Source organism: Drosophila mauritiana, chromosome 4 (genome assembly GCF_004382145.1).
Source record: "Drosophila mauritiana strain mau12 chromosome 4, ASM438214v1, whole genome shotgun sequence".
Lineage (NCBI taxonomy): Eukaryota > Metazoa > Arthropoda > Insecta > Diptera > Drosophilidae > Drosophila > Drosophila mauritiana.
This window is the reverse complement of record NC_046671.1, coordinates 399,874-416,032: the sequence shown is the minus strand read 5'-3', so window position 1 is coordinate 416,032 and position 16,159 is coordinate 399,874. Positions and strand designations below refer to the sequence as shown.

The 16,159-nt window shown below is 34.3% G+C and overlaps 2 protein-coding genes across 4 annotated transcripts; one reads left to right on the top strand and one right to left on the bottom strand.

Annotated features, from left to right (window-relative positions):
* The first annotated feature begins 99 nt into the window (after window positions 1–99).
* LOC117146236 (tau-tubulin kinase homolog Asator) lies at window positions 100–13,293 on the top strand. 3 transcript variants are annotated; one of them, XM_033312142.1, is made up of 14 exons: window positions 101–220; window positions 3,460–3,955; window positions 4,059–4,424; window positions 4,508–4,897; window positions 4,961–5,164; window positions 6,363–6,431; window positions 6,494–6,703; window positions 7,122–7,910; window positions 8,069–8,208; window positions 9,017–9,161; window positions 9,347–9,731; window positions 10,432–11,004; window positions 11,769–11,868; window positions 11,926–13,293. In XM_033312142.1, the coding sequence occupies exons 1-14, from the start codon at window positions 198–200 to the stop codon at window positions 12,155–12,157; spliced, it is 4,122 nt and encodes a 1,373-aa protein (XP_033168033.1). In that variant the 5' UTR covers window positions 101–197; the 3' UTR covers window positions 12,158–13,293. The 3 variants fall into 3 exon arrangements, with proteins under 3 accessions (XP_033168034.1, XP_033168033.1, XP_033168035.1); XM_033312144.1 differs by lacking the exon at window positions 10,432–11,004 and having other exon boundaries at window positions 198–220; XM_033312143.1 differs by lacking the exons at window positions 8,069–8,208; window positions 9,017–9,161 and having other exon boundaries at window positions 100–220.
* Window positions 12,780–16,143, bottom strand: LOC117146237. The gene is given in 5 exon segments (XM_033312145.1): window positions 12,780–13,453; window positions 13,456–13,572; window positions 14,228–14,401; window positions 15,651–15,886; window positions 15,992–16,143. Coding segments are annotated over 4 exon segments (468 nt in total). The 5' UTR covers window positions 15,795–15,886; window positions 15,992–16,143; the 3' UTR covers window positions 12,780–13,420.
* Window positions 16,144–16,159: the final 16 nt, after the last annotated feature.

The following is a 16,159-nucleotide window of genomic DNA, read 5'->3' as shown; positions in this document are numbered from 1 at the left end:
TGCATTAAAATTATAAACAAAAAACGATTATATCATGCATAAATTATTCTATCTTACAGTTAATCATAACGGCTGCTTTAAGTAATACTTATATTACTTAGGTTGATAGTTTTGCCATATTTTAGAAAATAAAAAAAACACATTAAACTCAAGTTCTAAGATATCCAAGTTTAAGGACAGCACAGAATTTGGCCAGCATGCATTTGCAGGAGTACCTCAGGTATGTTTTGGACTCATACTCTTCTTTAACATATGTGTAAGAAAAATAAAACTAAAAATATTATAGTAAGAACATAACAAGTGAAGGAAAAAAAGCAGTGCTGTTAGTTTTTTATAAATTGCGATGAATTTTCTTAATATGCCAGACGGTCAGATGGTATTAAAATATAACGCCGTTATAATAAAATTCAATCTTTCACAAATACAAGCTGAAGTATGAAGTATTGAATTAGAACGGCAGCTATTTCTAACTCTATCGGTGAAATTATGAATGAATTTATATATTTTAAAACGTTCTAAAATTCTGAAAGCCCTTTATATATATGAACTCAAATAGAATCGGTCCTAAGCGGGGCTTTGCCTATAAGTTTATAATTAAATCGCGAAGCTTTCTAAATTGTGCAAAAGCTAATTGGTACAAGACACATTTTTATAGGGCTTAGAGTGTTACACTGTTACAAGTCTCTCTTTTATAGCTCACGAGGTCTCGACTTTCATACGAACGGACGGACAGCACTAGATCGACTCGGCTATCGGTCCTGTTAATATATTGGTATACTCTATATAGTTGGAAATTTAACCTTTTATCTGTTTTATAGATACTTAATACAAAGGAATATAATATTCCATGTATACTACGATTACACGTTTGAACTGTTTTGTCTTTGCCTTTCGAAGAAATCATTAAATATGGAAACAAAAGATCGAAATCGAAAGTTAAAAGATCCCTTTTTTGTTTCAGTATTATATAACTTTTGCGTAGTAATTTTCTGCAAAACCTAATACAAACAAGTAAATTTTGTAACGTCAAACGACGTTACACGTTATAAAATGACTGACTGTATTATTATGTATTACATGTTTCACAAGCACTGCGATCATGTTGAAATTCACCAGAAGAAGCATGGGTTTGGCAATTTATTTATTTATGTTTTTGAAAATTCTACTTATAAAATTATTTGCAAACGCTGACTTTTATACATACGTGCAGCTCTAATTAGACCTTCTATCCATGGCATAAACTAAGAATGTTATTATGTCATGTTTGAAGTTTTTACTGTTATTCGTTTATTAGCTGGAGTCAAGTTGGTACCGGCATGATACTGCAGAAAGCATGCGCAATTCCCTCCAGGAAGGGGAGCTTATTTTTTGTCAGCTGGCTTTGAGTTCAACTAACAGAGAACTTTACTTGGACGGAAAAGCTCAATGAAGCTTAAAAATCGATACATTCATTTTATTCCGTGAAAACTCTTAAATATACAATATCATACAAATCTTATAAGTTAGTAATTTTATGTTCATGTACTGTGTGTGAATAAAATAAGCAAAGCTAAACATCGTCAAAAAAAAGTTGGCATGTGCTTCATCCTGCTATACACCGCCAATAAAAGAAATTCCATAGGAAAGCGATTAATATTTGTGAATACTTTTTAACTTGTTCAATAAAATATAAATAAATTCGTTTAAAGTTCACATTTTTCCAAGTAGATTCCACATTCTCCTGGTATGTATAAATTTATTTAGAAAAAAAGCCAGTTTTAACAGCCACCAACTTAGGCGGTGAGTTGTGAGACACAAAACTTGGACAGAAGTTTCCTTGAATATAAAATGTACGTACAGATATTTTGTTTCATTGTAAGGAGCAAATAACCATTTAAAGCTAGATTTTGGAAAGGCTATTAGTTTTAAATCCTCACTTTCTGGTCATATCTTACACGATTTACCAATTAGCATTGGACGTTGTGTAAAGTACTAATTTCAAAGAAAAGGTATTTTTCAAATGATGGAAGTAACTTATTTTGTTTCTATGCCGAATAAACTAATAATTAGGCACCTGTATAAGGCTTTACAAGACAACATAAAATAATATTATATCTGGGAATTACAATTTATAAAACACATTACATGAAAATCGATAAAATTCCATATGCCTGTCGTTTATTGTGCATACATTTCCGGCTCAGATGTAAATGTAGATTACCGTCTTTGTATTAAGTCGACAAATTGAATGTGCTAGAAAGATTAATATAACGGGTGTCCTCTATGATTGTGCAACATTTTTAAATACAATGCAAATTCAATGTCTTTATAGGCTTGGAATATTTTTTGTTACAGCTTAACAACACTTTAAAAAGTAGTAGCTAAAAAAAGAACCTCATTGACGAAATTGACGGAAAGGAATACCCCAAATACACATATTATTTATGTTTAAGGGACTGTTTACAATGGTGTTTACTTCTGGTGAAATTTTACAAGTCACAATGAAATGTGTTCTGAATTTCTTGATGTATAAGAAGAAGATAAGATCCCTAAACAGCTGACGCGGACATAACGAATGAAGAACCAGCGTTGCCGTTATGCCTATTTACAGATTTTTTGATTTTCAAAGAAACAGCAATTGTGTAAAATGAGACATATTTTTGGGTATATGCGTATACTAATTTTGTTCGCCCAGAGTGAAAAATATTTGAGATGTTTCCGATGTTTTGTTGATAGTTGCGTATGTATGTATGTTACAATTCTCGTCAGATTTCCAAACCATCAAAATTTTACTTGCTAACAAAAAACTACCGACTAATCGAAATAGCTCATGTTAAAGTAATAGCACGTTTATGTGCTATAGTATCAATAGGAAACACAACGAGACTCAAAATGTTCGAATTCCATTGTTTGTATGGGAGTTAAACATATCATCGTTGTTTTCTATGCGTTGTATCAGTTTTATTTATTTACTTATTGGTATTTATCTGACACAAATATATTTTTGTATTTAAAACATAATACTGTTGGTTTTGTTTGGGATCCTAAACAATTTTAGAACTGCTCATATACGAGATCTGAGATTTTAGAAGATATGTATGTACAATTTTGGGAAACAACAACTTTAAGGAAAGGCTTTTTAGAAATCTGTGCAGAAATTTCGTTATCCGACATTAATGGGCACAAAGAAGAATAATTTTGAATATCGATTTTTATGAAAAATCATGCATCGATGTTTTCATCGATGTTTTTCTAGCTCTTTCTTAAACTGTGCCTGTTAAAATATTTTTTTGCGTTTTAGAGCGCCCAAAATGATCTGTATATTCCGTTTATAGTCAACTGATGATTTGGGCTATAGGCATTTACTATGCGTTCCGTAAGTCGCTCTAAAGATGCGTTCAAATGGACCCACTGTTTTTTGTATTATGTGGATTTTCTAGATATGGCTAAGCAATGCAATGCCTTTATTTTTTTTTTTAGAAACGACGAAAATGCATCCGCGCCCGACGATGGAAATCAATCATGTCAGCCTTCTTCCAATCAAGATCAGTACCTAAATCCTAACCGCAATTGCCAGAAAAACCTGTTGAGGCTTTACCCACCACCCCCATCTAAACCACCGCCGCTCATTGGTGCCATCCTGCAAACCCGTCTTCTACATCAGATAAGCCCGTCCGCAATCGCAGAAGCGGATGCAGACTTGAATGCAGTAGGGGAGCTTCTATACCCAAATGTCCTGCAGCGGTCAGCAACTTTGCCAGCAAAACACAACCGCTTAGGGGTTCGAAGCCGCGTGACCTTTAAGGTTCCTTCGTCTAAACTCCCTGCTCACGATTCGTATTCTCATCAACCCCGAAATCAGGTTGCAGTCGCTGAAAAGGACGGAATATTGGTAGACGTCAAGGCGAAAGAGTCCGTCAAGATGACTTCTGAGGATTTGCTGCAGCCAGGTCATGTTGTAAAGGAGCGTTGGAAGGTGTGTTTTATATTTAATGCGTACATACATAGGCGTCCATAATTCCACACATTGACTTAGATATATGTATGTATTTATTTTATTTAAATTGTATACCTTGCAGGTTGTCCGTAAAATTGGTGGAGGCGGCTTTGGAGAGATATACGAGGGTCAAGATCTTATTACCCGTGAACAAGTCGCACTTAAAGTAGAGTCCGCCCGCCAGCCTAAGCAGGTGCTGAAAATGGAAGTCGCAGTTCTTAAGAAATTGCAGGGAAAGGAGCACGTATGTCGATTCATCGGATGTGGGCGGAATGATCGATTTAACTATGTGGTGATGCAGCTCCAAGGAAAGAATTTAGCTGAACTCCGACGCGCTCAGCCGCGAGGCGCATTTTCGCTTAGTACAACACTTAGGTTAGGGTTACAAATTTTAAAGGCCATTGAGTCCATCCATTCAGTGGGATTTCTTCATCGTGATATTAAACCGGTAATAGCAGAAATTTTGTTATGTTTACAATATTTTCGGGTGGTCAAACAAAAAATCTAAATAATTGTTCTTCTGCATTTTAGAGCAATTTTTCTGTGGGTCGTTTGCCTTATAATTGTCGACGCGTCTATATGCTTGACTTCGGATTGGCGCGTCAGTACACCACTGGCACAGGGGAAGTGCGGTGTCCAAGAGCTGCTGCAGGTTTTCGCGGCACGGTTCGTTATGCTTCTATTAATGCGCACCGAAATAGAGAAATGGGACGCCACGATGATCTGTGGTCATTGTTTTATATGCTCGTTGAGTTTGTAAATGGGCAGCTGCCATGGCGAAAAATTAAAGACAAGGAACAAGTTGGGTTGACAAAGGAAAAATATGACCACAGAATACTGTTAAAGCATTTGCCGTCTGATTTGAAGCAATTTCTGGAGCACATTCAATCTCTTACATATGCAGACCGCCCAGACTACGCGGTAAGTCGAAGATAATCCCAAAAGATAATTTTATACAATAAAATAAAATTTAATCATCTATAGATGCTTATTGGCTTGTTCGAGAGGTGTATGAAAAGACGTGGGGTCAAAGAGTCGGATCCATATGACTGGGAAAAAGTGGATTCCACTGCAATTGGAAACATAAGTGCAACAGGCAATCCATCAATTCCTATAAAAAACGATTATATGCACGGAAATATTACGCAAATGACGGTGGCAGCATCTAACGCAAGTGGCACCGAATACGTAAGTTATTTTATAATTTGGTTTGGCCGATATTTACAAAGCAAATAAGTAAAATACAGTAAATATTGTGTATATTACGTATAAGTCCGTTAGTTATATATTCTTACAATTCACTTATTTAATGATGAAAAATCACGTTGTGACCAAGGGCACCGCGAGCTTCGAGAGGGTACAAGGACATTATAATAAGAAGATGCGTAACGGCCATACATATATTTTACATACATATTTGCACTATGCAGACACTTCGGGAGAATCGAAATATTTTAAAAATTTCGTTGAAAAATGTTTAATTATTGTTTTATATAAATATGGGTTGTTGCGTAGTAATAATGTTTTGAATCTTAAACTAGTATCAAAAACCAGCAGTACCAGCTCCAAGTCAAAAGTAGATCGCAAAACTAAAAAATACGAAACTAAAATTTTCTATTGATGCAATATTACTAAGGACACCTATATTTTCAACAGTTTAGCAGTCTTTGTCTTACAAATATTTGTTCATGCGTTCGCGTTATGGAGATTTAAGTGGGAATTGTAACTTTGGACAAACTCTTTATTGTCGTGAATGATCTCAGATAGATTTATCAACTAGATCGTCTGTGCAGGGGAATCTGACCATGAATAAACATATACATTCTATAGGGGGTACTCAGGCTTATTACATATAAGCAATGCACACCGTGTGAACCCAAAAAGCCAACAAAGCTCAATTCGCATAAACGGAATTATAGGAGCTAGGATTCCGAAAACAGACGCTAACGGCCAAGAGCCTCACAAAACTGCCACGCACACACATTTGAAAAAGATTGCCAATTGCCAATTTCTACATAACTCTTTTGAAAAATTTCTTCGAAATTTTCGATTGTTTTATTTTTGTTGTCAATTTCTATTGAAGCGCTAAAGAATGTTTAGTATCTACTCATATCTGCAAATATTTAGCCTTGTAACTAAATATTTTAAAACCAGTGTTTAGAATCAAAAGTTAAATTATTTGTAAATGTGTCGATTAGTCGTAACTAAATTTTATATTACACATTTTTTGAGTTGATGGAGATATAGTAATTCTTCCTCCCCTAATAGGTGTGTTTGTTTTATGTGCGAATTAAATGTTTTAAGAAAAACGGCTCAATTAATTTGGCTTGCCGAAAGCAACATCCTCCCTCTTTTGACTCTTTATCTATTCTCTCCATTTTAACAGATACGAAAGCGAGCCGAAATCGAAACCGCTCATATAACTGCGACCGATCCCCTTAACATAAAAGAAAAAGTAAGTGAAGCAAAGCTAAATCAGAATTGGATTTTGGTAAAAAAAATTGTAATATATTAAAGGTTGATAAAAACTGCAATGCAACTTCACTGGCACAGCCAGTAAAAGGATCTGGCGAAGCCCTGATACAACATGGTAATACTGCAAATAATCAAAATATCACATCAAAAGGACTGCAACAGCCATCTACGTTAACAAACTCCCAAGTAGCCATACCAAATATCCAAAGTGCACCAATCAAGTCATCAATGATTGAAAGAGAGGATGTACAGGTAATGTTACCACATTCAGCATTTCATGCAAAGAACTATCAACCGCAAACGGGAAGGGATGTTTTTCATAATTAATTACAATTACTTCGTATTGGGGTGTCAACTAATATGTCCATATGAAGATAAACATTGTAAACAAACATCATGTTGACAAATCTACTTTTTCATTTATGGATTAGGAAACAACATTTCCCGAAAGAACAGTTCACACTTAAATTGCTTAATATGTCTTACAGTCATAGTGGAAGATTTGCCAGTCATTTTTATAATCGTTGCACGTAAATTAAAGGGGGTAACCGACCAAGCATATTTAGAATTCCTCTACGAGTAACGGATATAATTAGGGTTTATCGTGTAGTGTCATACGCGGTACCGCCCTTGGACCTTTCCTGGTGTTTCTAAACTACATTTTTTACAGTATACGAAGCTGGAAGAGAGGGGACCGACAAAATTTATGAAACCAAATGGAGAGTGTGATAATGTTGATATTGCTGCAAAGTGTGTTTTTGATCAAAAGAACGTTGAATCAAATGACACTGACATGGCTGGCAGAGCTTCCTTAAGCGGGATCGAACAGCATCAAAAGTCGCAAATAAAAAAACATAATTCACCAGAGATTACTAGTAAGCACATACAGAGGACAGGGGCAGTAACAAACGATAAAACCTCTGAAGTCAATCGGTCAACGGAGGAACAAAAATCTACGTTTGGGCGACTACGTGTGCTAACAGCTCCGCCAATGAGTGTACATGATCTAACAACGGGTGGAGGCCATAGCCAACAAGTGTCAGATTTAACTGGAAAACAAGATCCATATGCTGCCACCACCAATGCTGCCCCAATAGGTATAAACAGCACGTCTACAAAATTTGGCAGCCAGCATGGTCAAATTTTTGGACTGGCAGCCATGCCGCCGATTAATCGCCGTTCTGCAACCTCTACAAATTTACGGCCATCTTCCTCGGCAAGTCAAAGGGTTAATAGTGGGTCGGCAATTGGAGGAGGAGTTGGTAACGGAAGCAACACTGCCAGAAGTAGCGTTGCAGGTGACCATTCGGTCACCCAATTTGCTTTAATAGACGACGAGAACGTTTCAGCTTTGCAGCAAGTAACCAAAGGAGGTGCTCTCACGTTGGCATCGCAATGGAAGAGTCAGTTCGATGATTCCGAGGATACTACGGATAACGAATGGAATAGAGAACACCAGGTAAGTTTGAAGACTAAAAAATACTATACTTAAAATGTCTCTCGTATATAAGCCTTTTTCATAATATTCGAATATAATGAAAAATGTTGCCACATGTTTTTGATTGTTGTAAATTAATAAACACGTGATGAATATATCAAGTAAATTTTGCCTCACAGTTGCAACCCAATTTGGAGCAATTGATTAAACTGGATATTTCATTGCCCTTAACTGAAGCCAAACCATTTCCGCAAAATGTCGTCGCTGATACAGGCAAATTAATTAATCCTCCAGCCGAAGCAAAGGAGAGACCGAATAGGTAAGTCTTATACATATAAAAAGTAATCATTTTTATGTCAAAGGTGACACAATAGAACTTAAGTGAAGTTAAGATCACGTCAAATCAAATTCCGTTCCCAACATGTGCTGTGAAACGTACGGATATCTATTAACGGCGAAACAAACATTCGCATCGTCTGTCTATGGAGTCTGCATGCTTAATCTCAACTTACTAGCTGTTATAGTTTCTCAGATCATAGTGTTGATACGGACGAACTACTCGAATATTGATCTTGTTGTATGTATTTTATAGTAGTATTTTTTTGTTATATATATTTTCATAATTTTTTTAGTCGTGTAAATTTCTATTGATTTGAAAAAAAATGTTGCTAGGCCCACTATTACGCTCTAAAGCCGCCAAAAAGGGTACGCCCACACTTTGGAACAATTTTTAAATTTTTTCTTATTTTATTCCTCAATATTTATCGATATCACAGAAAAATGATAAAATTTCGCGTTCGCACTCACACTAGCTGAGAAACGGGTTTCAGATAGTCAGGGAACTCGAATATTGCATTTTCTCTTGTTTCATATTATTATTAGCCTAGTAAATTCCTTTCGCTTTGATCAAAAACTTTTTGCCACGGCCACTCTAACGACTTCAAATCGTCAGTTTTTCTCATTATATTCTCCAACATCTATTGATATGTCAGAAAAATTATTACATTTCCCGTTCTAACTTCCACTGAGGAACGATCTGATCTGATAGTCGGGAACTGGACTATAGTGTTCCCTCTTGTTTTATATATAAACTATATAAGCTATGAAATAAAATGTGCTCATTATAGGTACACACTAAACATAACTGGAATTGAGAATTATGAAGCTTTGAGAACCTCCATACCAAACTGCTGGTCCGAGCCTGCAATGGGTAATGTATTACGAAAAGGCTTGGAGCCTCCGGCTGTGCAACAAGCCGCATTTGATGACACAGTAAGCATATTTAACAAATCTCTACCGGTGGTAATATTTTTATATTTGCATGCATTAATTTTTTTTGTTTTTACCCTTAACGGAAGACATTTTAAGTAAATTAGTTTAAGATAGCATAAATTTAATTAACCACTTTGCCAAAAAAAACCTGGGGGTAATGTATTTATATTTATTTAAATTTTTAGGTATATCGTATGGATATTGCGAGGAATGTCTGTGTGCGAGAAACATATTCGGAAATCACTCATTTGGCTAGGCCCAGCACTTCGTCGGTTTTAAGGAATATACTACCATCTCCTTTTAAAAATGATTCAGCACTTCAACATAGTACGAATGACAGTATAGATAAATCGAGACATCGGAACAGCCTTCCCAATGTTTCATTTAACGATATTTTTGACGACCTACAAATGAAACTAAATTCCGGCGGAATGCTTGCTGAGGACGCTAAAATGCCTTGGCGAGTACAGACTAAGGCATGCCAAGAACAAAACTTAGATTTAGGATCTGTGATCCAGGAAAACCACGGTTGCATTAGTGGGCGACTAGAAATTCGTGTTATTCCCAAAGGTAATTATACATTGTTATTATCTTTGTGGCTTTCCTAGCAACAATCAATTTGTTGAAATAATTTACCTATTTAAAATGTAGTGGGTATTAATATAATCTATATGGACTAATGGTTTGTGTTTTGTTCGTGGCCAAAATGTTTTTGACTTATCGATAGATATTAGGAAACCCAATGATATACAGGCATGCTCCGGTAATCGTAATATTTCCTCCATTTCGTTTTTAGGTGCCCTGATTTTTGAAAAATTTTTGCTATCAGAATGTTTTGTAAACGTACTTTTGTCGACGTATTTATAACATCTTGCCGACAGCAAAATTTTTTTGTTAAATTTGAAGTGGGTTCAGAAAAAAATATTTTTTATAAACTAAGTAGGTGGCAGATGATCTTGTGGTGATGTGGAATAAACATCAATAGACCACTGAGTAAACTATTTATTGCCCTTGGTTAATAAGAATTCGAAAACCGTAGCACCGATTTTGCGAATTCAATTCGAAGTCGTAAAATTCTTACGAATTTATTTATACATTATCAACTAGATCACGTATTCACAGCAGCATTTTTAAGTTGCCAAAGTTTTTTTAATTGAGTCATATTAAAATCAAATCTTTTGTTAATATAGCTTTGCTTGGATCTATTTTCCAATTAGTTATAAAATTTGTCTCTTAAAGAAGAATAACACATTTCTGGTTCCCCAAACAGATACCTCCCATCCGGATGATTCTGTTTACTATGATGCAATGGGAGCTGTTAAAAATACTCCAACCGCTAATGAAGGACACGACCATTCTGATCAAGCCGTTAATAACTGTGATGAAATAGAGGCAACATCTGCCGTAATAACTTTCCCAAAAAAAGCAATCAGCAAAATTATGTCACCACCGGGCAGGGATGTCACCGAAGAGCGAATCGGAGCTAGTTTATGTAGCCTCTATTCTGGGGGGGTCAATAAACTAAAGTTAAATGGAAACACTGCCACCAGAACTCAATTTAAAAAAGGCAGCACTGACGGTTTCGGCGAGAATGAGTCAGGAGTTGATTTTCCGCTGTTGAATCCAAGCAAAATTCCAGTACGCCAATCAAAATGTGCATCATGGGCAGGTGCTGAATTTATAAGTGCATCTAAGACACTTGAGTCCGTAGACGTCCCACAGGAAATCCCTTACCATCCACAGTCTGATACGACTTATTCTGTAATGGATACTATACCTGTTCGGAAAACCACTTACTCCATTGCTTTAGAATGCCCTCCTAATATATCAGATCTTACACCAGGTTTGTCATACTTTTATTGTAAATTATGGCTGTTTTCAATATTTTCGTAAATAAACCTATTATGTAATTATTAACGTATCTTCACGTATAATTTCACATCCTAAATTGTATATAGTCTACAAAATTGGGTTATTTATAATAATACTAATGGATTATATTTTTGTTTTTTCTAAACGTGTCTACTGTAAATTGAAGGGTTTATAGTGGGTTTATAAAAATTGGGTTTAATAGAAAAAACTTCGGAGACCTATTGGGCACGGATTTACGTGTCTACTGTAAATGGAAGGGTTTATAGTGGGTTTATAAAAATTGGGTTTAATAGAAAAAACTTCGGAGACCTATTGGGCACGGATTTTTTATTTTTTTTTTTTGGATGTATTAATTTAAAACTGTCCTTCGCGGACAATCATTAAATTTGAGGACTAAACTTAACGGTAGAGAATTAATGGATTACATAATTTGTTGCGAAACTTTACAATAACTGTCGATATTGTATGTATGATGTATATAATAATGTATGTATATAATTTAATTTAATGTGCGTGTCTAATCCCAGAGAGGTCCAAAGGGTGGGATCGGTGCAGCCTCCTGGTGCGTTGACTGGAGTCCAGCAGGTCTTGTGCCAGGTTGTTTGGGTGGTGATGTGATTTATTTATATAACTATAAAAGAGTTGTCACGAGCACACTTTTGGTATGCTCGTGCATTACATTTATGGGCCAAAACATGAATTATCACCGCATTCATTTGATTTATATTGATTTAGGCTTACGTCGGCGTAGAGAATCAACTGAAGGAAAGTATGTCACGGACCCAACACAATTGCCACTTAAATTCCAAAGACCTCGATCTCGAACTTCTAGCAGGTATGTCCTTATAATGTATGTGTGTAATGCACTCTAATTGAATATACATTTTTTAAGAACCCGTGGCATTCCCAATGCAATGCTTGAAAATTCTGATGATAACGAGACTGTAATGAGCGCGGAAAAAGCTGGACATGGTCATGTCGTCAAAAGCGCAGGAGTAAATAATTTTACAACTAGTGAAAATTCTGCTGACCTACACCCTAAATGCACCATTTCACCACCACCGGGGGATCCAAAAATTGAAAATAGTGCGCGTCTTCGTCGTTACAGGCATAATATAGACTAATCGTATAACTTCAGGCTAAGTAAAGTATGTATAGGCTCCAGAGCAGTGCATCATGGTGGTTTAAGTATAAAAGCTGTGTGACAAGTAGAAACATTGGCAATTAAGTTCTTTATTCAGTCAATATTCAATATTCGTTTTCAGCATTTTTTTGTAGCTAGAAACAAAATGTCGTATTTTTGCCTTTTTCAATTAAACATTTATGTTACCCATAAACGGACACAATAGGTTTTATACGCGTTCGAAAATAACACTTGGATTTACCCAAATTATAACCTAATAGATTTTTGTCCAGCTCCAAAATTGGATACTAACATGCATTTTGGTTCCAAAAATTTATTTTTGGTGCTGAATGTAGACCTTCTAAGCTCACAGCGGACAGCCATTGCTAGATCGACTCTGTTGCTGAAGAATACATATATCTAAATGCACTTTCAGGGAAGGCCTGTACATCACCTTCACAGTTGCAAGGGAATACTAACTCAATTTAGATATTTAAACAAACTTTTGTTTGTCAAATGGCAATATATCCCAACGCTCTGTATGCTCTGTGGCCATTCATTTCATTTAAATATAATTTCCGTCCTCGGGCTTACTTAATTTAATAGAAAAAAAACTCATAAGATAATTTCCACAAACCTAAACATGGTGTTTATATTTACAAGATAAGAATTGTGAAAACACAAATATTGGATGCCTAGACCGATTGCTCTATTATATAAATTAGAATAACGTAATTTAAAAGTCATGGATTAGGACACATTGCTGTACTTAACTGAAATTTTTTTGTTTATATATAATAACCTCTGCAATAAAATGCTCCAAGTTTTTCAATCTATACTTCGTTATTTAGTTTTACAGCTTTTTTCAATGAGCCTATCGTAATTTTAATTTCCGGAATATGTGCAATTTTTGTGTGTCCTGAACCTTGAAAGTGATTTTTATAGAAATAAGTTTTTAAATTTTATTTAAGAATATAAAATATGTTATAAAAACGTTATTTATTTATTGTATATACTCGCTATAATTTTAAAAGTAACAGATAAAATTATACTCTAAAAGTGTAACATTACATTTAATAATAAAGCGTTGGCAGCAATTGTTCTTAAAAACAAGGCAAACCAAATATAAAAGTTAAATTGAAATGTGTATTTTTTTTGATTATTAAGTATCAGTGTTATACCTAATTATAATACCTATTTAATACAAATATGTATTTTTAACAAAATTTGTTCTTAATATTAATTTTTGTTAAAAAGGATTTTGTTAAAAGGACTGAAACTCTGCGATCTTTTTATAAATCTATTAGGTGTGCAAAATAAACAAAGATTCGGTGTGGAAGCTTTAATTTTCGTGATCAACTCATCAGAGGAATCAAGAGCCGTCATCTGTACATTCATAATTGCTTGTAGTGACTCCTGAAAGATTTGATAAAATTAAATTAAGATAACATTTAACATTATTTACAACTAACACATTATAATTTGTATTATTTTCCCATAAAGTAGTAAATCATTTTTTAAGAAATGCTTTTTCGCTGCTCCGCTCTCTTCATACATTGTATACACTTGCTTGTGAGAGTAAAATCAATAAGCAAGAAAGTGTATATGTACGTGTTGTAGAAGACGACTTTTGAGTCTATTAATTTAAATTTTAAGATTTTGTAGGGAGCACTTCTCTTAGATAAACGGTAACTTGTTCCATCGACTATTTTAACAAACGAATATTAATAAACTTCTTTAAAAAATGATAGTCACGATATACATTTTTCTATAATATTTTGGTGCAGCAGCTATGTGATATAATGCGCAGATCTGGGCCATTCCGGCTTAAAACTACCCCAAAACTCAAGAACAAGTTGGCGTAGAACTGCTGATACTGATCAAGAGTATATATATATACATATATATATATATATATGTAAATGTGAAGTTTCTGGTGTTGGTCCTCAACTAATTAATTATAAACTCTATTAAGAAGTTTTTAATGACCCAGGAAATACGTAAAAATATTATATATAAACTAAATATATTATGTCCTAATGGCCTATTTAACTGAAATAAAATATCTTACCTTTAATTTGCCAATTTCAGTGCGGAGAAGTATGATTTTAGTCTCTCCATTGACTAATGAATCTCTTATGTTATAGATTTCGTTTTGAAGATTTATAAGTGTATCGTCGAAACTGTTTAATGAATTATTTTCGCTAAATACCCTCGATCGCATACCCAATGATGTTTTTCGTATCTGTATTTAAAAAGTGTTGCACATACATGCATTCATGTACACATTTGAATACAATAGGAGATGCATAGGTATCCCGCATGTTTATTTTTTAATTTTAAATAATTTACTGTTATAAAACAATGAAATTCGGAATGTGGATAACCGCATCTATTTGAAACTTAGCTTACATTACAATAAAGAAATTGGGCTCGGAAAATCGAATTTTTGAAATTTGAAAGCTGGAATCGTTTGCCCATTTTTTGCCCTAATCAGTTTTTTTTTCAATGACCAGTTTTTGAGATCTAAGTTGTCAAAAAAGTTCAAACAATTGTGGAAATCCAAAAATTGATTTTTTAAACATTTTTTTAAAGTCGCATTAACATTATTTGCGGATAAATAATTTCCTTTGGTCACCCTTTAAAATTAGTTTTTTTGTGTGCCCATCCTTTAAATTTAGGTATTTTCGTTTGCCATCTTTCGGCGGACAGAAGCTCTTATTTAACAAGCACATGTATTTACGCTATATACATACATACATAGATCGCAGTCCGCTACATGTTTTTTTAATATATACATATTCGCTTACAAATCATACATTTTTCTTGATAAATTGATAAATTTCATGCTAGTAATTTAATTCCAGAATTTTCTTGAACTTGGAGTGTGTTGATGAACTTTCATATATATATATATATATATGTATGTTCACTATCATCATATAAGTAAGTGCTTCTGTCCGCCGATCCTAAAACATGTGAATTGGCGCCACAACTTACAGTTATTACATACATATGTTCAGATTTAGTTTTAATAGGTGGGAACACGAAAAAGATATTTTTAAGGGATGGGCAAACGTTTTTAATTTAAAATATTTATTTTAACGTATGAAAAAAGTCAATTTTTTATTTATTGAAACTTTTTCGAAAATTTAGATCTCAAGAACTGGACGTGGGCAAAAAAAAAACTAATTTGCGGCCAAACATGGGCAAACGATTCCAGCTTTCAAATTACAACAATTCAATTTTTCCGACCCCAGCTTTTTTGAGCTCATGGGTATGTGTGTGACTAGAATCTTCATGCTTAATATCAACTTTCGAGTTTTTATAGTTCCCGAGATCACAGCGTTCAGATGGATAGACAGACGGACTAACAGTTGCTCGATAATTGACCGACTGCATATGAAATCTTTATTAGTAGTAAGGAAATACCTATACACCTATTATTGTTAACATAGGTGCAAGCGTGTATTCGTTGGGAATCAGATCCTTACCTGATTCTTAAGAGTTTCGTCAATGTGAATGGTAGACGTCTTCCGAATTATGTCATGCGAATATTTAAAGTTAACGGGTCCCAAGATCCCGCTCTCTACGAAAAAATGTTTTGCTTTATCAATGCTCGAGTTCAATGGTTGCATTTCTTAGTTTTTATTGGATTAAAAAAGAAGTAAAACGTTGTGCAGATCAATGTTGAAGGAGATCTTCTTATACTGAGTATTTTAATAATTGTCTGAAAAGTTTAAAGGATTTGAGCTTTAAGTAGAATAAAACTTTTTATTACACTTACACATATATAAACAGATATGTTCATATATTGGTTTTTTTTATATCTTACCCTTTTCTATAAAATATTAATGGCCGAAGATCTGTTCGCATGTTTCTTTATGTGAATACTCGACTAGAACAAATATTCAAAACAATACGTAACCTATTAAAAGTCTTAAGATATTATTTTCCTGTTAAGTGCTCGAAAATATAACTAGTATTCTATCACTAGTTTAAA